This window comes from Mizuhopecten yessoensis, unplaced genomic scaffold, assembly GCF_002113885.1.
Source record: "Mizuhopecten yessoensis strain PY_sf001 unplaced genomic scaffold, ASM211388v2 scaffold7087, whole genome shotgun sequence".
Classification (NCBI taxonomy): domain Eukaryota; kingdom Metazoa; phylum Mollusca; class Bivalvia; order Pectinida; family Pectinidae; genus Mizuhopecten; species Mizuhopecten yessoensis.
This window is the reverse complement of record NW_018406874.1, coordinates 1,074,264-1,096,891: the sequence shown is the minus strand read 5'-3', so window position 1 is coordinate 1,096,891 and position 22,628 is coordinate 1,074,264. Positions and strand designations below refer to the sequence as shown.

The 22,628-nt window shown below is 36.2% G+C and overlaps 1 protein-coding gene across 2 annotated transcripts in view; it reads right to left on the bottom strand.

Annotated features, from left to right (window-relative positions):
• LOC110453082 (furin-like protease kpc-1) overlaps positions 1-22,380 on the bottom strand; it is a 72,154-nt gene extending 49,774 nt beyond the window's left edge. For both annotated transcript variants that reach the window (XM_021501912.1, XM_021501913.1), the window contains exons 1-2: positions 21,937-22,380; positions 10,887-10,991 (exon numbers count right to left, since the gene is read on the bottom strand). In XM_021501912.1, coding sequence (XP_021357587.1) covers positions 10,887-10,991; positions 21,937-22,158 — 327 coding nt within the window. In that variant the 5' untranslated portion in view covers positions 22,159-22,380. The remainder of the gene's footprint in view (positions 1-10,886; positions 10,992-21,936) is intronic.
• Positions 22,381-22,628: the final 248 nt, after the last annotated feature.

Below are 22,628 nucleotides of genomic sequence, written 5' to 3'. Positions count from 1 at the left end.
TTCCAAAGTAAGGGCGCTCTATATCATCTACTACAACCTGTCATATGCAGGCCCTTTACATATGCAAATTCAGAAAAATTAAAGAGAATATAAAATACCATTGGTATTAAATATCTGCACAAAGTTGTATATATGTAAAGTATTAAAGACTTGATCTGATGCTGACATTTCCAGTCAGTGCTGAAACATGGCTGTCTCAATAGGAATTAATGCTACCTCCTGTTGCCAATCTGGTTTAACACTTAGCCATGTAAATAGGCTTGTAGCGCTGGTAAATATGTCAATATGGCTAACACTATACACAAGTAACTGGAAAAGACTCAATATCGTAACAAGATTGAATCCAGCTTTGGTACAGCAGTATGGGTTATGTAACAGTGTATAAATCTGTGTAAGTGAAAAAGATTGCTGATAAACAGGAATCAATAGATTTGATGAGTTTGGAGGAATGGAACCTCCAGTTACTAACACAAAAGGTTCCCCAATGGTACACAATACCACATGGCTACCTCAAAATCAATAACATGAGGACTAATGAAACACACAATAGCTGCCATGATGTTCATCAACATGGAAAACCGTTCTAGTCATCCCTGTTAGACAATGATTAAAAAAATTCAAGATTTCTGCTACCAACAATTTAATAGCTAATAAAGACACTGTCAGTCTGACTGCTGACAAAGGCTGAAAAACTGACTCAGCACAACTACATCCTTTGATATAGAGCACTGGAGCTACTGATTACATCCTCCATGTCAATAACCTGTGTATTCTAAGCATACTTTGGGTCTCTCAACTAAATCATTATGTACGTTTAGAAAACTTCAGTAATATTTATTTAATATCACTAAGCCTTGATGTGGTAAATTCTATTTAAATTCATATGAAATATTTCTATGTCAATGTTATATGCAGCGTTTGTATAAAATATTCCCCCACAGAAAGGCTTTCCTACAATAGAAACATTCGCTGTGATAATTGGTCTATGTGTTACGTCAGAATATTGATAGGTATAATGCGTCTTCAGCTATCATTATTGTTATTTCTCAGTTTCATAAATACTTTATCAAAATTTGATACAACAAATTGAATTTTCCAGAAGGAAGTGGCAACCAATATTGGTTATCACTCTTTTTATGACATGAAATTTGATTAAAAATCGCTCAAATTTTTCCAACAGTTTCATCCTATGCATAAATTCTGATAATATTTCATCCACAAATAATAGCTGGTGTAATGCGACGTGAATATTCATCGAGTATCATTAATTTTTACAAATGGGATTTTGTCATCATCAATTTCCCACACCAGCCTGAGTTATACCATGGCATTGATCATACATATGTGATTTTGTATTTGTAACCTGTAAAATGAAACTTTAAAGATATTTGTTACAACTGGACAAATGCAATCTGGAACCTGTACAAACCAGACCTGTATGTATCCCTATCATTACATCAGAGTTACCTCCCTTCTTATAATCACTTGATTATCAATGAAGGGATACTGCATTAATGATGGGTTACCAATGAAGGGTTATCAATGAAGGGTTATGATCAATGGAGGTTAGACTAGGGATATCAGTAAAGGGTTACCAATGAAGGGTTATCAATGGAGGTTAGACTAGGGTTATCAATGAAGGGTTATGATCAGTGGAGGTTAGACTACTTGGTTATCATGAAAGGGTTATCAGTGAAGGGTTACCGATGAAGGGTTATCAATATCATCGGTTTTCAATAGAGGTTAGACTAGGGTTATCAGTGAAGGGTTATCGATGAAGGGTTATCAATGGAGGTTAGACTAGTGTTATCAGTGAAGGGTTACCAATGAAGGGTTATCATTGGAGGTTAGACTAGGGTTATCAATGAAGGGTTATGATCAGTGGAGGTTAGACTACTTGGTTATCATGAAAGGGTTATCAGTGAAGGGTTACCAATGAAGGGTTATCAATATCATCGGTTATCAATAGAGGTTAGACTAGGGTTATCAGTGAAGGGTTACCAATTAAGGGTTATCAATGGAGGTTAGACTAGGGTTATCAGTGATGGTTACCGATTAAGGGTTATCAATGGAGGTTAGACTAGGGTTATCAGCGAAAGGTTACCGATGAAGGGTTATCAATGGAGGTTAGACTAGGGTTATTAGTGAAGGGTTACCAATGAAGGGTTATCAATGGAGGTTAGACAAGGGTTATCATGAAAGGGTTACCAATGGAGATTAGACTAGGGTTATCATGGAAGGGTTATGATCAGTGGAGGTTAGACTTGGGTTATCATGAAAGGGTTATCAGTGGAGGTTAGACTAGGGTTATCATGAAAGGTTTATCAGTGAAGGATTACCAAGCAAGGTTATCAGTGGAGGCAAGATTGATACAGACAGAGCGAATAATGTCACTCTGGAAGATAATCCACAATATGGCCACCAGTCCCAGCTTAATCTAACAACAGGCTCACAAGGGATAAAGGATTTCATAACAGTAGATCCTTGGGCTCTAACAACAGGCTCACAAGGGATAAAGGATTCCATAACAGTAGACCCTTGAGATCTAACAACAGGTTCACAAGGGATAAAGGATTTCATAACAGTAGCCCCTTGAGATCTAACAACAGGCTCACAAGGGGTAAAGGATTTCATAACAGTAGACCCTTGAGATCTACCAACAGGCTCACAAGGGATAAAGGATTTCATAACAGTTGCCCCTTGGGCTCTAACAACAGGCTCACAAGGGGTAAAGGATTTCATAACAGTAGACCCTTGAGACCTAACAACAGGCTCACAAGGGATAAAGGATTCCATAACAGTAGACCCTTGAGATCTAACAACAAGCTCACAAGGGATAAAGGATTTCATAACAGTTGCCCCTTGGGCTCTAACAACAGGCTCACAAGGGACAAAGGATTTCATAACAGTAGACCCTTGAGATCAAACAACAGGCTCACAAGGGATAAAGGATTTCATAAGAGTAGACCCTTGAGATCTAACAACAGGCTCACGAGGGATAAAGGATTTCATAACAGTAGACCCTTGGGATCTAACAAAAGGCTCCCAAGCTTAAAAGGTATAAAGGATTTCATAACAGTAGACCCTTGAGATCTGACAACAGGCTCACAAGGGATAAAGGATTTCATAACAGCAGACCCTTGAGATCTAACAACAGGCTCACAAAGGATAAAGGATTTCATAACAGTTGACCCTTGGACTCTAACAACAGGCTCACAAGGGATAAAGGATCTCATAACAGTAGACCCTTGAGATCTAACAACGGGCTCACAAGGGATAAAGGATTTCATAACAGCAGACCCTTGAGATCTAACAACAGGCTCACAAAGGATAAAGGATTTCATAACAGTAGACCCTTGGGATCTAACAACAGGCTCACAAAGGATAAAGGATTTCATAACAGTAGACCCTTGAGCTCTAACAACAGGCTCACAAGGGATAAAGGATTCCATAACAGTAGACCCTTGAGATCTAACAACAGGTTCACAAGGGATAAAGGATTTCATAACAGTAGGCCCTTGAGATCTAACAACAGGCTCACAAGGGACAAAGGATTTCATAACAGTAGACCCTTGAGATCTGACAACAGGCTCACAAGGGATAAAGGATTTCATAACAATAGACCCTTGAGATCTAACAACAGGCTCACAAAGGATAAAGGATTTCATAACAGTTGACCCTTGGGATCTAACAACAGGCTCACAAGGGATAAAGGATATCATAACAGTAGACCCTTGAGATCTAACAACGGGCTCACAAGGGATAAAGGATTTCATAAGAGTAGACCCTTGAGATCTAACAACAGGCTCACAAAGGATAAAGGATTTCATAACAGTAGACCCTTGGGATCTAACAACAGGCTCCCAAGCTTAAAAGGGATAAAGGATTTCATAACAGTAGACCCTTTAGATCTAACAACAGGCTCACAAGGGATAAAGGATTCCATAACAGTAGACCCTTGAGATCTAACAACAGGTTCACAAGGGATAAAGGATTTCATAACAGTAGCCCCTTGATATCTAACAACAGGCTCACAAGGGATAAAGGATCTCATAACAGTAGACCCTTGAGATCTAACAACGGGCTCACAAGGGATAAAGGATTTCATAACAGGAGACCCTTGGGATCTAACAACAGGCTCCCAAGCTTAAAAGGGATAAAGGATTTCATAACAGTAGACCCTTGGGATCTAACAACAGGCTCACAAAGGATAAAGGATTTCATAACAGTAGACCCTTGGGATCTAACAACAGGCTCCCAAGCTTAAAAGGGATAAAGGATTTCATAACAGTAGACCCTTGGGATCTAACAACAGGCTCCCAAGCTTAAAAGGTATAAAGGATTTCATAACAGTAGACCATTGAGATCTAACAACAGGCTCCCAAGGGATAAAGGATTTCATAACAGTTGACCCTTGGGCTCTAACAACAGGCTCACAAGGGATATAGGATTTCATAACAGTAGACCCTTGAGATCTAACAACAGGCTCACAAGGGATAAAGGACTTCATATCAGTAGACCCTTGAGATCTAACAACAGGCTCCCAAGCTTAAAAGGGATAAAGGATTTCATAACAGTAGACCCTTGAGATCTAACAACAGGCTCCCAAGGGATAAAGGATTTCATAACAGTAGACCCTTGAGATCTAACAACAGGCTCACAAGGGATAAAGGATTTCATAACAGTAGACCCTTGAGATCTAACAACAGGCTCACAAGGGATAAAGGATTTCATAACAGTAGACCCTTGAGATCTAACAACAGGCTCACAAGGGATAAAGGATTTCATAACAGTAGACCCTTGAGAAATTGTTTTGACTCCCCAAAATCAGCTTTGAATTTTAACATTTGGTTTGACTCCATAAATTGAAGGGAAAGTCATTTTTTTCTGAAATTGTCAAATGCCAAGGGTCAACTGGAAGCCCTTGGATACTGTAACATGTGGTACATATAACATCACAATTCTCGCTAGCAGGTATAGAAATTGATCAAATTGTCTTAAAGACATTTTTCATTTTTTAATTTAGAATCAAATAAATTGGAAATGTGCTGAAGTGTAAAATGTTTAAGATGTATGTGGTATGATAAACCTTAATTGATCATGAGGTGCTTCAATACCTCAGATATATGTAAAGCTTTCACGAGATACTGATCTGTCAATTTCGTTACAATCACAGCTATCTCTGTAGTGATTAACTAATGGAATACTCCCATACACTAGTGATAGAAGCCTGTCTACAATCAATGATCATCCTAATTTTGAGATTTTGTATCTTTAAACTTCTGTACAAGCAATTAACTTACATAGCTCTGCGTGATCATTTAACGAGACATACATGTAATTCAGGTGGAGACTAACTGATCAGGGCACACCTAGTGCAATACAAACAGGAACAAACCATGAGATAAATAAAGCATCAAGGCACACATGTGATTTTTATTGGCACAGTTAATATGTTCACTTGAGTACTTATTAAGAAGTGGTAGCGCCAAAAGATTTTCTTTTTAAAAGGAACATTTTGTACCTAACTTGTACATCATCTATATATTAGGAGATCTAGACATAATGGGAGAGTATTGTACATGTATACTGGGGGATGTTCACCTTATACACCCTCTGTAGCAAAGAGTTTAGAATTTCTATGACAGTGAGTATTAATACACAGTATGTGTATTATGATATATATATACTATTATATAATAGTGTATTATGATATATATTATTATATAATAGTGTATTATGATATATATTATTATATAATAGTGTATTATGATATATATTATTATATAATAGTGTATTATGATATATATTATTATATAATAGTGTATTATGATATATATTATTATATAATAGTGTATTATGATATATATTATTATATAATAGTGTATTATGATATATATTATTATATAATAGTGTATTATGATATATATTATTATATAATAGTGTATTATGATATATATTATTATATAATAGTGTATTATGATATATATTATTATATAATAGTGTATTATGATATATATTATTATATAATAGTGTATTATGATATATATTATTATATAATAGTGTATTATGATATATATTATTATATAATAGTGTAGTATGATATATATTATTATATAATAGTGTATTATGATATATATTATTATATGATAGTGTAGTATTATATATATTATTATATAATAAGAACATGTGATGGGACAAATTAAAACCTATGGATTTTACAAGTGAATGGTGAAAGTTTGACTTGTGATCAGTGGTCGTTTCCCATTATACAATGTATTGGTATATATAGACCAACAGAAATAAAAGGTTTACATGTTGTTTGTACCTATATTACACCTCCCTGTTCATCAGTGTCTATATTACTTGGCAGACTTCATAATCTGGTGGATAAGATTTGATCATGTACAACAAACTAAAGCACTTAAACCATTACTAAGCAAATGAAAGAACACTGACCTCGGGCAGAGATTGACTTCTCATGAATATTCATGCCCAAGCTGTTGAAACAAAACAAGCTATTTGAGGATAGACACACCACCGAGACTGACAGACAAGTTCCTTAGACGCCAGGGTTAGTCGGGCAGAACAAATGTGTTTGGAATGATCTGATTACTTGGACATTATCGCTTGACCCGAAGATTAACTATCCACAGCAGCAAGTCTTGTTTGTATTATGTAGGCGTGTGTAGGAACAGCAGGCAAAGAAAAACTAAAAGTGCTCCTGTCAGAAATGTCACTCTGTAATTAAGTCCTGTTTTCACCTGAACCTGGACTTTCACTGACCTGGTAGTTACATTTAAAGGCCAAATAAATCAAGATGAGTGTTTCATGCTTTCCCCACTGTACCACAGTTTCCCTGAATGACTGAAGATATTTATCTATGTATATTTTAAAACAAATATTGAATTCTGTTGATGTATTCAACCAACTTCTACATTGTATCAATGCAATAGTGATTCATTTATTTTTTATTTGAAACATTCCATTAATATATACATCATTGCAGTTACCTACTCAAAACATATACAGAAGAAACCTGAAACAGTCCATAACATTTGTGTAGCCTAACGTGAAACAGTCTATAACATTTGTGTAGCCTAATGGTTTTAGAGAATGGGCGTTACACCTGTCTTATTTCCTCCAGTCATTATTAACAGTGAGCAGAGAAGGTTAACTCCTAAACTGACCTGGACTGGACATTTGACCACCACAACACAGAACGACCATCTAAAAGCAAGTGACCACACAGAGAAAAAAAATATGATGGAAGACACGTGTAGGGATGAACGAAAAACAACATACTGTACAGGTATGATCAACAGAAAGATGGATGGAAGACAGAGTAAGGGAAGGGTAGGAATTGGTTACAAGCAAGGGAGATAATACACAATCTTTAATGTAACTTTGTTTAATAATCAACATAATCAAAACTCCTCACTTATCTCTAGAACTGTCCATTTTTGGTTTGTAATATCTCAATGCAAGTGATATTTCCAGTTAAACCCATGGCCCCTGACACTGTACACATTTCACAGCCTAGTAATGGGACACACAAAGGGCTTACATATTCATTACATGCTGAGGACTAATTCAAGAAACCATTGCTTCAAGTTTTAAATATGTACATAATTCAAAACATTTGCATTAATATGAAGTAAAATCAATATTATGCAAGAACAGACATGTTTATCCAGCACTAGTTCTGTTTATAGAAAAAATAAAAAAAATGTTTAAAGAGCATAATAGGTAACACTTACACACAAGTTACTTCTACACATTTTAAAGGGTTACATTTACAAGCAATGAGATCTTTGTTAATTTGACCCTTTTACCCCAAGGTAACTTTAGTAGACTCTACCATACATTGATCTGGATTAGTCCATTATGGTCTACAGTGGTGAAAGGTTTAAGCAGTTTGGATATGCGACCTTGACAAAGATGATTGCATCCAAAAACACTCGTCAACGAGACTCGATTCCCAGACTGGCCTTGGTACCTTGTGATGAGGAACATCAGTGTTAGATTGTATCAAGGTTAATTTTGTAGTCACATCATGGATGATCTTACATTTAACCTGGTATAGGAATGATTTTCTGCCACCAACCTCTGACATGAAGTGAAAAGAAAAATGGATAACTGGCTAAATACCAATTTCGGCTTTTTACATATTGGACGAAGATAAGAGACCTTTCAATGTGATCCAATGTCAGCAGCCCGACAGTCATATCCAACACGATCTGGCTCCCGTCTGTCTCCTTAACGGCTGACCATCTCTTTATAAAAACCTGGCCTAGTTGTCCTTCATTCAATATTTGCTGGCTACCTAACACTCTCCTACATCTCAACATCACCCATGGTTCCAGTCATTCTTTGTATTGATGCTAATATAATGCTGTTCTTCAGTTTCTGCACTAGGAACATGAAAGTTGTGCTATTTGAATCTGAATCTTTACCAGAGATGGTGTCAAAGCCACCCAATGCTCGCCTGTTTAAACTATAAAATGTCTGTAAGACATAAAAGCCCCCGCTCATGGATGGGACGGGACGCGACGGGACGGGACGGAACGGGACGCGACGGACATGGGCAACACTATATGCCCCCCTATTTTATGGCGGGGGCACAAGAATTATCTTCTTCAAAAATGTGTTAGTTTTTTGGGGTTTAGCATCCCTTTAACTCATGTATGGGTCATATTGAGACGGTGTCTGCTTGCGACAGGTAGACTTATGGTGACTTTATAGTGCTGTCTCACTGAAATATCATGCCGCACCCACATTGACTTGCTCCTTCACTCGGTCACATTATCCTTAGCAGGGAGAGAGAAGATTGCCTTATTTTAAAGTCTTAGGTTTTGACCCGACCTGGATTTGATCCCCTGACCGTGGATTCTAGCACCAGTCTACCAGCACAAAGCCAGCACCCTAACTACTGCAGAGAAGTCTGAGCCACACAATCTTAAATCATGTATTTGTATATTGTTATCAGTTAAAAAATAGTGTCGTAGATAAATACATTAGAAAGGAAAAATGGAAAACATGAACATGATGCAATGATTTCACATCAATGTGTCCAACTCATCATAATATTGAAACAAATATTGATTTAGGCTAACCATTACAAGAAATTTTAACATTGATATGCTTCAAAAAGTGAAGTACAAAACAGGTCAAAAATTACAAAAAATTGTGAAATTATTTATAAATTTTAACTTCACTTCATCAATATGATACTCCACAGGAACCTCCATGCCAAATATCAGCTTTCTAGTACACATATTTAATGAATGACAAGCTTCTAAATAACTTGCAGGTAAAACTTTAACTTTGATATGCTTCAAAAAAGTTAAGTACAAAACAGGTCAAAATATTTAAAAATTTGAGTGAAATTCTTTTTTTAATTTTAACTTCACTGCATCAATATTATACCCCACAGCATCCTAGTACACATATTTAATGAATGACCATCTTCTAAATAACGTGCAGTTGAGCTAAAAATGTTTTTTATTCTTCTGTTTTTACAGCCATGAAAAACTGTATTGTCTTATGTGTTTTTGTTGGTTTGAACATTTATTCTTCAATGTTTTTAACAACACTCTCCAAACAATAATCGTAACAACAACAACAACAACAACAAATGATTGATAAAATGGTATCCATGGTATTGAAACTCCAATTGTTTTTTCCCAAAGAAAACGATACTGAAACAAGCTTTAGACAAACTTCAAAATCCAAACAACTGAGGAGGCGGCTCCCATAACTAAATCAATTACCTGTTTTTGAATTACTTTTAAAACACATTTGATCATTATGACATTGAAAGTACATCAAGGTAATTCAAATCAGTCTGATAGCCTTAAAAAGCTTCAACGCCAGTAAGCGACAGGACAAATGTCTGACTCAAGGTCTCATGATACAGCGAAGAGAAAGTTTGAACAATTTGATCCATATGAAAGTGGGTAAAGAGTAATACCTTCATTAAATGATGCTGAAAAGTGTGAAATGGGTCTTGTCTAGTGTATTAATTTACGACAAGGAAAAAGTCGATAGCTATCTACTCCAGCAAAAAAAAAAAAATGTACAGGATAAATGTAAGGCCAGTGATAGCAGGCTTTTCACAAACCTATGTTAGAAATGAGAAGCAAAAGACTTCAATTTATGAACAAACTTAATTAATGAGTGGCACATAAGTCTAACACATCAATTTAATGTCATAATGACAATACTGTAGAAAAATAGATGAAACTCGAAGGGGGGCCTTCGTGAATACCGCTGCTTTGATTGATCAGGAATTGGTGGGAGTAATGGGCATGTGGATTGGAAGAATCAAATGAAGAGCGTATATGCTGCAAGTCTCACATCACGTAGGTCGGAGTTCATGGAAGAGGTCACAGTGACCTACATATGGTACGCGACACACCGCCTTCCATGCATGTACCCACAAACCAAGATTCATAAGCGTAAGTGAAATAGTACGGGAGATATGCTCCGGAAACCTTTCTGACGACATCATGTAGGTTAGAGGTCACAGTAGAGGTCACAGTGACCTACATAAGGTACGCAACACAACCCCTTCCATGTATGTACATGTACCAACAAACCAAGATTCATAACCGTAGATGAAATAGTACGAGAGACATGCTCCGGAAACCTTTCGGACGGACGGACGCACAGACACACGGACAGACGGATGAAGCAAACACTATATCTATACCCCGGACTTTGTCGAAGTGGGGGTATAATAAACTAGTACCTTTCATAAGTGGTACTGATTATACTCATATGGCGACCTTTGAGCTGTGAAAAGAGTGTCAGATTAACGGTAAAATCAATGAAGGATTCCTGTAATACGTTTGTAACTGTTAATCATGTTACTGATGTCTTACCTCCGGCTCCTGTGAAAAACGTGCATGGTGTACGTGACTGGGACTAGTGGATCTCTTGTGTATATGAGGATGTTCTAATAAATAGTGGTCCTTTAAGTTTCCGATCTACAACAACAAAAATTAAAACATAAATATAATGTGTTAATACAACCCCTAAAGACAAAATAACCTCACAAAATAACATATTTTGAGTTGTTCTTTCAGATGTAATCTTAGATCTTGGAATATAGGAATAGTTTAACAAGTTCACTAGTTGAAAATACTAAATTTATTTTTAGTAAGGGACCAAAATCGAGTCTCCCTCCTAAATAGGGAGGGTTGGCAAGTATGCAGCACATATATAAAGAAATTCAGAATATAGTATTACAAATATGACTTATCATAACAATATACATGTAGTATTGCTGTATTATAAAAGTACACATATGAGTATCAAGGTATTTCAGAATTACAGTATACAAAATTACAATAATATAATATACAGTACTGCAATTACATATATCATATATTGTTAAAACTGTTTGGACTATTTTATCATGGAATACCTATAACTGCTCATAACATATTGATTTTCTCATTTAACAAATACTTCATGTAAATATGGAGCTGTATTAAGGTGTTTAATTAACAATTAACAGTGACAGCAGACCTATACCTATATAAATACACAGTACTGTGAAGGAAATTCTGAGAAAGGTAAACAGGTTTCTACCTATACCTTTATAACTATAAATACACAGTACTGTGAAGGACATTCTGAGAAACGTAAACAGGTTTAACTAACTCTTAACATCACTTACATTTTCTAGGTATTTACACCTAACAATGACACCTGACAAACTTACATGTGTTACCTTGTGTTCTGTCACTGACAAACTTACATGTTTTACCTGTGTTCTGTCACTGACAAACTTACATGTGTTACCTATGTTCTGTCACTGACAAACTTACATGTGTTACCTGTGTTCTGTCACACATTTCACGGAATATGATCATAAGTGTATGCAATTGTTCCCATTACAAATGAATCAATGACAATGACAAGTTTTTATTCTCTCAAACTGGTTACACTGTAGAGAATTATATACATATATATATATATATAGTACAGTTTACATATAAATCATGGTGTTAATGGCCAGTGTTAATTCGCTCAAGTACTAGGACTTTCAAAATAGTATCTCGACATAAATTTTCTTCTGTTTTGCAGTATCTGGTGGTCATTACAATTAAATAAATAATGATATTTGTCTCCAATTTCATTTAGATCACAAAAAATACATTTTCTAAAGGACTTTCAAAATAGTATCTCGACATAAATTTTCTTCTGTTTTGCAGTATCTGGTGGTCATTACAATTAAATAAATAATGATATTCGTCTCCAATTTCATTTAGATCACAAAAAATACATTTTCTATCTTTTCTTGGAATGTTATTCCATCTACCACATTCAATAGGAATTTTTACATTACAAATTCTGAATTTACAATAAACATTTGCTAGTCTTGGAGGGAGATCTAGAATGACATACATGTGTTCAAAACAAAACAGCAAGAACTAATTAGGAGATCTATGGCAAAACTCCTTAACATTAATTAGTGTGTTCATGATTAGATTATACTTGTTAACTTAGTTACATATCTATATTATATACATTGTACAGTACACATAGTTAAATTAATTGTAGGCAATACAGAAAACAGATCTTTATTTAATTATCTTGTCAACTGAGTACAGATCTGCACATACTATCAATCAAATGCTACAACAACTGATGTTAACTTCCTGGACAACTTGACTGACGTCACATCACTAACATTATGGACTTTAAAAGATTAAAACAATGAGGTCTTTACAAACTGCGGAGGATCACAAGTTTTGAATGATCACAGCTCTATTTTTAAACCAGGAACTTGTTGATCATTATCATTAAAGTATTCATATGGTAATTTTAATAGATCGGAATTTTCTAAAATCATACGTAGTCACTAACAAACAAACTTTCAGTTATTTCCAAAGTTTGTAGGTGTTGCCTATTTTTCCATTTAAGCTATTACAAGGAGGACGGCAAGTCTCTGATCTTTTCTTTCCAGTGTATATATATAGTGTTCTCTGCACTTAAAATTCAAATTACAAACAAAATGCTTGTTACAAAATATCTACCCTCTGGACTACAACTATTATCGGGGTAGACAGTAAGAGACTAGAAGTGTCCTACTGACATGTAGCCACATGTGTAAAACAATGCTGATAAATGATTCTACTTCTCACTGTGAAAGTGATATGTGTACATGTCTGCTAGATGTGTATCCACTCACTGCCATAGCTTCATGTAAATCAAATAAAGGCAACAGATCTCGCTATAGACCAATGACAGGATTTTTCAATATATATAAAGTAACAACGACCTTGACATATGGTGTAAAAATCTGTAAAAATTATTAAGATATCTTGGTGTTTTACTTCGGTATGAAGTTTTATTCAAATCCAAACACAGCTAATCACGAAGGTTCTGGACAGATGGCAACGTTGTTCTTTTAATGATGATGATGACCTTGACCTTAGGTACAAATGCAGAAACACAAACTCCTTCAATCTACCTAATGGAACCTATTTCTGGTATGAAGAAATTTCAACAATATTTTTCTATTTCTAGAACTGTGACCTTGACCTTAGGAACAAAGTGCTGAACTAGGACCCTCTCAAGCCACCTTTATAGTAATCGTCAGTTTTAAGTTTCATGAAAATGTAGCATTGGTTTTGAGTTTTATTAATTTATTTTAGTCAATTCTAGATTTGAGATTGCCCATTGTGAATAGTCGTTTTTGTGGCCAGGAGATATTATGCAGAAATATAAACAACTCTATAACAAGTACCAAAAAAACCTCCCACACAAAATGTTTAAAATGGTATTGGTGCCATGTTACAATGGTATTTGTGCCCTGTTACAATGGTATTGGTACCCTGTTACAATGGTATTGATGCCCTGTTACAATGGTATTGGTGAGTTTTTACAATGGTATTGGTGCCCTGTTACAATGGTAATGGTACCCTGTTACAATGGTAATGGTGCCCTGTTACAATGGTATTGGTGCCCTGTTACAATGGTATTGGTTCCCTGTAACAGGACACCAATACCATTGTAACAGGGTACCAATACCATTGTAACAGGGCGCCAATACCATTGTAACAGGGCACCAATTCCATTGTAACAGGGCACCATTACCACTGTAACAGGGCACCAATACCATTGTAAAAGGGCACCAATACCATTGTAACAGGGCGCCAATACCATTGTAACAGGGCACCATTGCCATTGTAACAGGGTATCAATACCATTGTAACAGGGCACCTATACCATTGTAACAGGGCACCAATACCAGTGTAACAGGGCACCAATACCATTGTAATAGGGCACCAATACCATTGTAACAGGGCCCCAATACCATTGTAACAGGGCACCAATCCCATTGTAACAGGGCACCATTACCATTGTAACAGGGTATCAATACCATTGTAACAGGGCACCGATACCATTGTAACAGGGTACCAATACCATTGTAACAGGGCGCCAATACCATTGTAACAGGGCACCAATTCCATTGTAACAGGGCACCATTACCACTGTAACAGGGCACCAATACCATTGTAACAGAGCACCAATACCATTGTAACAGGACACCATTAACATTGTAACAGGGTACCAATACCATTGTAACAGGGCGCCAATACCATTGTAACAGGGCACCAATTCCATTGTAACAGGGCACCATTACCATTGTAACAGGGCACCATTACCACTGTAACAGGGTATCAATACCATTGTAACAGGGCACCTATACCATTGTAACAGGGCACCAATACCAGTGTAACAGGGCACCAATACCATTGTAACAGGGCGCCAATACCATTGTAACAGGGCACCAATGCCATTGTAACAGGGCACCAATACCATTATAAAAACTCACCAATACCATTGTAACAGGGCATCAATGGTATTTGTGCCCTGTTACAATGGTATTGGTGCCCTTTTACAATGGTATTGATACCCTGTTACAATGGCAATGGTGCCCTGTTACAATGGTATTGGTGCCCTGTTACAATGGTATCGGTGCCCTGTTACAATGGTATTGGTACCCTGTTACAATGGTATTGGTGCCCTGTTACAATGGTATTGGTGCCCTGTTACAATGGTATTGGTACCCTGTTACAATGGTATTGGTGCACATGCCCTGTTACAGTGCTGTTGAGTGAAAGAAGACATCATTAGTCTGTGCGTCAGAAGCTAGGTGTCCAGAACTTGACTAGAAGTCAAGACTAGGTTGATTCTAAATTTCTATATACACTTATAATAAATTTAAGAAATAGTTTATCCAGAATACCAAAAACATAAATCAGATTTCGAATTGTCTTTGGTCATGAAAATGTTCTAGTTCTGGATCTCGGTGAATGTCAAAGTTGCATGCAAGTCATTAAAATGTAAAACCCGCCCAGAAATGTATCAGATTGCGTAATAAAAAAATTTCCTTCAGGATTTAATGATGCCATAACCTACTTATCCCATTGTATCATCAACCTAATACTTAACATATAAAGAACAGGGAAAGATGGGAGACACATGCACTGTCACTGACAAAGATCAGTCCTGCCAATACTGAAACTCTTCACAGAGGGCATTTTGTAAAACAGTCTATTGTGTTCATCATCTCATCACAAATGTCACTACATTTTTATGTTGAAATATTTTGATAAACAAGAGGCCCAAGGGCCTTAGCGGTCACCTGAGTTATATCATAGGTACTGGTAGCTTTATTTTATTGTTTAGATGTGATGTGGAAATCAGCATGTAAACTAAGTGAAATACAATACTTGTCATGTCATCAAAGGATAAGAATTTGAAAATATTGGTAAATGTTCCTTTTGGGGCCCCGCCCTAGCCCCTGGGGATGGGGCAGGAATCCCAATTTTCCAAAGTAATACTCTCATTCACCAAAGATGATTCTGACTAAGTTTGAGTAATTTTCTGCTGAAAATGGATAAAATATATACCCAAAAGTGTTATTTCCCTATATAAACTATAGTAAACTTTACCCCCTCCCCAAGGGAGAACGGATAGCTCGGGGGTCCTGAAATTTACAATTTAAATAAAGCCCCTGATGATCTTTCCATCCATGCAGAGAAAATGACTGTAATACCTCTGAGTCTGGAGAAGAAGATTTTTGAAATATTGGTTAATTTTCCCTTTTGGGCCCCGCCCTGGCCCCTAGGGTTGGGGTAGGAATCCCAATTTTACAATTTGGTATCCTCATCTACCAAGGATGATTCTGACCAAGTTTGAAAATTTTCCATCCACTGGTTCTTGAGAAGAAGTTGATTATGTAAAAGTTTACGCACGACGGACGACGACGGACGTAAAGTGATTGGAATAGGTCACTTGAGCAAAGCTCAGGTGACCTAAAAAATATGCAACCTATCAAAACAATATATAACACAGACATGTCCAGGTATCATAAATCAATTAAATGACATTAACATTTCCAGATTATATATAAGCTGAATTGATTGCCCACCCTAAGTTAAGTCACAGATGTATTCGAGTCCTAGTACAGGGGCATGCTCGGCTTCGACATGCCCGAGTTGTAGCAGACACTTGATCTTATTAGTTAATCAGAAAGGCAGTATTATCTTACTGTAGAGTTTTAGACTAGGAAGTAACATGATCTGTACTGAGGGAAAGAGGGGGGGGGGGGGCATGTTCTAGACTAACTAGGAGGTATGTCACATTCAAGACTAGGAGGAATGACACATTCTAGACTAGGAGGTTACATGATCTGCTTGAGGGGGGGGGGGGGGGGGCATGTTCTAGACTAGTAGCTACTAGACTAGACAGAACATGGAAGATGGTGGTTGGACCATATTGTTTGTAAGTACTAGACTAGACAGAACATGTTAGATAGTGGTCGAACCACATTGTGTGTACATACTAGACTAGACAGAACATGTTAGATGGTGGTCAAACCACATTGTGTGTACATACTAGATTAGACAGAACATGTTAGATGGTGGTTGGACCATATTGTTTGTAAGTTCTAGACTAGACAGAACATGTTAGATAGTCGTCGAACCACATTGTGTGTACATACTAGATTAGACAGAACATGTTAGATGGTGGTTGGACCATATTGTTTGTACGTACTAGACTAGACAGAACATGTTGAATGGTGTTTGGACCACATTGTACATACTAGACTAGACAGAACATGTAAGATGGTGGTTGGACCATATTGTTTGTAAGTACTAGACTAGACAGAACATGTAAGATGGTGGTCGAACCACATTGTGTGTACATACTAGACTAGACAGAACATGTAAGATGGTGGTTGGACCATATTGTTTGTAAGTACTAGACTAGACAGAACATGTTAGATAGTGGTCGAACCACATTGTTTGTACATACTAGACTAGACAGAACATGTTAGATGGTGTTTGGACCACATTGTACGTACTAGACTAGACAGAACATGTAAGATGGTGGTTGGACCATATTGTTTGTACGTACTAGACTAGACAGAACATGTAAGATGGTGGTTGGACCATATTGTTTGTACGTACTAGACTAGACAGAACATGTAAGATGGTGGTTGGACCATATTGTTTGTACGTACTAGACTAGACAGAACATGTAAGATGGTGGTTGGACCATATTGTTTGTACGTACTAGACTAGACAGAACATGTAAGATGGTGGTTGGACCATATTGTTTGTACGTACTAGACTAGACAGAACATGTAAGATGGTGGTTGGACCATATTGTTTGTACGTACTAGACTAGACAGAACATGTAAGATGGTGGTTGGACCATATTGTTTGTACGTACTAGACTAGACAGAACATGTAAGATGGTGGTTGGACCATATTGTTTGTACGTACTAGACTAGACAGAACATGTTAGATGGTGGTCGAACCACATTGTACGTACTAGACTAGACATAAGAACATGTAAGATGGTGGTTGGACCATATTGTTTGTACGTACTAGACTAGACAGAACATGTAAGATGGTGGTTGGACCATATTGTTTGTACATACTAGACTAGACAGAACATGTAAGATGGTAGTTGGACCATATTGTTTGTACATACTAGACTAGACAGAACATGTTAGATGGTGTTAGGACCACATTGTACGTACTAGACTAGACAAAACATGTAAGATGGTGTTTGGACCACATTGTTTGTACGTACTAGACTAGACAGAACATGTTAGATGGTGGTTGGACCATATTGTTTGTACATACTAGACTAGACAGAACATGTAAGATGGTGGTTGGACCATATTGTTTGTACATACTAGACTAGACAGAACATGTAAGATGGTGGTGGAACCACATTGTGTGTACTAGACTAGACAGAAACATAAGACGGTAGTTAGACCACATCGTAAGTCTGTTCTACACTAGTCGGGAACACGTGTAAGGATGATAAGACTGTTCTACACTAGTCGGGAACATGTGTAAGGATGATAAGACTGCTGTACACTGTACAAACAAGGGAAGAAAGGCTGCTGTACATGGTACCAGGTTTCAAACAGTTCACATCCAACACATTGCTGAAGGGTATGGTCATGGTCACTGCCCACCATCACAGGTACAATGTGCTGAGTTAGCTAAAACAGTTTAATCCAAGCTGAAGATAAGGTTGGCGGTGTATAGTACTCCTAATATACAGTGGTAAATCTGTATAAAACTTGACAATATTTGAATCAAATAGACCATTTGTAACGTATTTGGCCTAGAAAATTGATTGAAGATAATTATCACAAATATCTGAGCTAGAGGTTCAGACAGTTAGCTTATGAAGCTTACTTAAAATCCAATAGTATCACAGATCTGTTTACAAACTTGCACATCACTATAACCCACTACAGATGAATCAAGGAAATACGACAGTGAAAATCGATCATACAGAACACGACTATCTTTACAATGCAATCAACGTAACAGTCTATCAGCACATACGTTTTGGGGTATGAATTTCTGTCAATATAAACTGAACCACAAAACTCAATAATCATACTGGATTGTGATTAAAGCTAGGTTTAGAACTTTAATGTATACGATTGCTTCTGTGAATAAGTTACCAAATTGGGAAATAAAAACATTTTCGTATACACGGTACACAGGAATCCAAAGAACAAGAAAAGAACAATTTGCTGTGGCCTTATTGACTTAATTTGAATTCCCATATATATATATATTGACATGTCTTAATTATATAACTTACAGATCAGCCAAGAAAAAACAAATAAGTGTACAAAATAAGGTATGGGCCAATAGCCACTGATATTGGAGAAATGTTGTCTTTGATATTTTTAAACTCTCTTTTTTTATATAGTAAAATGATACAGAATGGGCTATTGGTTATGATAATGTAATTTCTTTACCTTACAGGTAAATGTCCTGGAACATTTGCGAATTGAAGAGACCACTTAATGGTTTGGTATTGTGAATCATGACAGTGTGTCATGCATGGATTGAGAAATAATTGTCGTCACATTCTACCTGTATGTATATATTTCTCAAGATAATGTCACTACATGTTTCATTGCCCGAGGAACGCCTAAACCAATCCTTGAATTACACCATATTAAAAGCTTTATGTCTTCTTTTGGCACAAATCTGAACAATATCCTCACACTCCTACACAGATCTATACGATCACCTATTATCATTATCACATCACCATCAGCCCAGTCGAAGCTTCTATAGTGTCCCTAACCAGTCTGACGGGCGGCGCAGTCAATATCAGATTTCTGCATTACATGTACATGTACAGTCACCATGACTATATATATATAATTTTCAGTAGTAAATAATAATATTACTAAATATATTATGTATGACTTCAACAAATTCCCTATAACCCACATACCATCCTGTATATATGTAACCCAGTAAATGTACAACTATATCCTGTAACAATAAAAATTCAAGTACTCATCCCATTCGCAATGCTGTAAATGAAATACGTACTAATAATCTATTTCTAAAAGAATCTTCTTCACCTCCCCAAATGGTTTTATAAAAATTTGAAATTCAAAATGAAAAATGCATTCAAATCTTATGAAATAATAGCATTTTAGATGTATTTATAAAATGTTAAAAGAAATAATTAATCTTGTAACATCATCAAACTTTAATTCTGTTTAGATTTTTCTGTCTTTGTATTAGTAATCAACCACCAAATTGTCAATAGAATTTTGAATCAGCTCAGAGTAATAGAGAAATATTAACCCAAGGGTAAGATTTTCCTTACCTAGAGAGTTAAGATTTCTCTGTCTGCATCACCAATGAGTGATTGATTATTTTTCTCTCGCACTTTCCTGTCGTGAAAATAAATATGGATTGGTTAATCCAATACAATACACGGCCATCTAGGGTGGATGAAATATGGAACAAAGTTGATATGTTACCCTGGTTACGCTGCATAATGTGATGATGCAATAGTGACATGTTCGTCTTTCCCTGGGTAGGTAAAGACAGATTTATCTTTCTCCTCTAACAAAATCAAGAATGCACTTGTTCTACCATTGAAAACAATTCGTTTGAAAATTGATCATCCTTCCTCCAAAATATGGCCTTTTCAATTTGGATAAGTAGTTAAAATATCAATCAACAAACAGGCTTTTAAGTGGATCTGTCATATTTTTGTCATAGTTATTGGCGATCCTCATTTTAATATTACTTTGTGTTTTTAAAACACTGCTCCCCATTCAATCTATCTCATTAAATATTAATGTGATATTGTGATGAGTGTCAGTAAAAAATGCAATCATTCTCTTCATCAACAATATTTACAGTCAATGTTGAAGGTTCACGTTCTGTCATTATCACCTTGGATGTACACATGTTTCATACAGCAATTGTTTGGGGCGACAAAGAAGTAAAACAATTTTAAAACACAAATCTGTCATTCTAACTTCTATTAATATTAGCCATATTTTGGAGGTAGAATGATTGATTCTCCAACAGGTAGTTTTAAATGGTATTTAATAGAAAACTGTCAGAAGATCTTAAAACAATTGTTATTATCATACTGCTGCATTACATTTTCGTAAAGTGGCTTCGATTCAGAAACATGTTGTACAGTTAACTTTATCATGTTTATAACAGCTGGTTGCTGACTTATTCTTGGTAAGTATCCATTCTTGCCACAACAAGTTTATCACTCAGGCCCAGCTAAAAAAACATGTTTTTTTTTGTTCAAAGCAAACTACAGATGATGTGTTTGTCTCTGTGACCACAATGTTTTATCAATAAGTGTGCTACGTGACAAGTATGTAAATAATAATGTGTATAAGTTTTATAGTAATAACTATTATTATTGTAAGATGTATACTGTAGATCACCAACCATTACATTATACCACTATATATATATGGCTAATACATGTACTCGATGCCATTGCCACTATGCATACATATATATAACCCTACCAAAATCAGATGGCATTCATATGAGCTATTAATGTCATGACTCACATGTTGAGATCAACATTATCATTTCATTGTATTGTAATGTTTGGTGCCACTGACACTTGGTAATTAATTATTAAAACTTTTTTGCAATAAAATATTTCTAAAAAGGTAATATTTGCAATGCTTTCTGTTGGTCAATATCAATGCCAACTTGAAAAGACAAATTTACCATGAACCACTATTTAGCTAGTGTGCTTGGTGGATTTGTCATTTGAGTTGGCAATCACATGGACTATTGGCTATGAATGTCAGCTGAAAAAATCCAATGCTTTAATAACAAAATCCATAGGAATATAAGTACATGTATATCCGAACCCGTGTATCAAACCTAACACAATTTTATAAACAAATATACTTTCTGATGATATAGTTGGGACACTGATCTCTGTCGCTCCCATATGACATGGTTATATGCAAAGTGAAGTGTCAATCCTAAACCTTCGTTTTAATAAAATGTAAATGGCTATTTATAAGGTCTGTCGTTATTTCGTAAACCAATAACAGAAACAACTCACCTGTCCGCGGTTGATGAACCCGTGCCTGTCAGCTATACGATCGACGACAGATCTTCCCCCCGGTACATGGACGGCGATTTCGTTCAGGTATACACCAGAAGCAAGCTGACTAGATACAATTATTGTGATAAATATACAACATACTATAGCCCTAAAGTCACAAAAACATGGAAACTTTATAACAGGCATCCACGACCATGTTTGTGTATAACGGTTCGTCATGATTTATTTCCTTCCCCGGAAGTTCTACTTTCTTACTTTTTGATTTATCGGCGCAGCTTTACCGATCACTTCTGCTATCAATATGATAGATTTTTTACTGTCTCGTCATTTTGAAGTCCTGTCTTAAATCTTATGTTACAATATGGCAAGCAAACACTCACCAACACGTCACACATGGAGAAATTGAAACCCACATCCTCGTACACAAGTTCAGAAGGGAACGCCCTTTGACCTTAAAACAACGCCGCCTGTCGGTACTTCAAAGCTCATTGACGACTAATGGGATAACTCTACATGCTTTTGTTGTAATTCCATTAGAACATATGCTGGAGGCGAGGCGACACAAGAATGAATAATAAACATGTATTTATTTGAAGTGAATAACGAACGTTTTCTTTATAATCAATGGACTAGATTAAGTACACCTACTTCAAGAATCCACTGGAATAAAAAAAGGAAAGCAATATAAA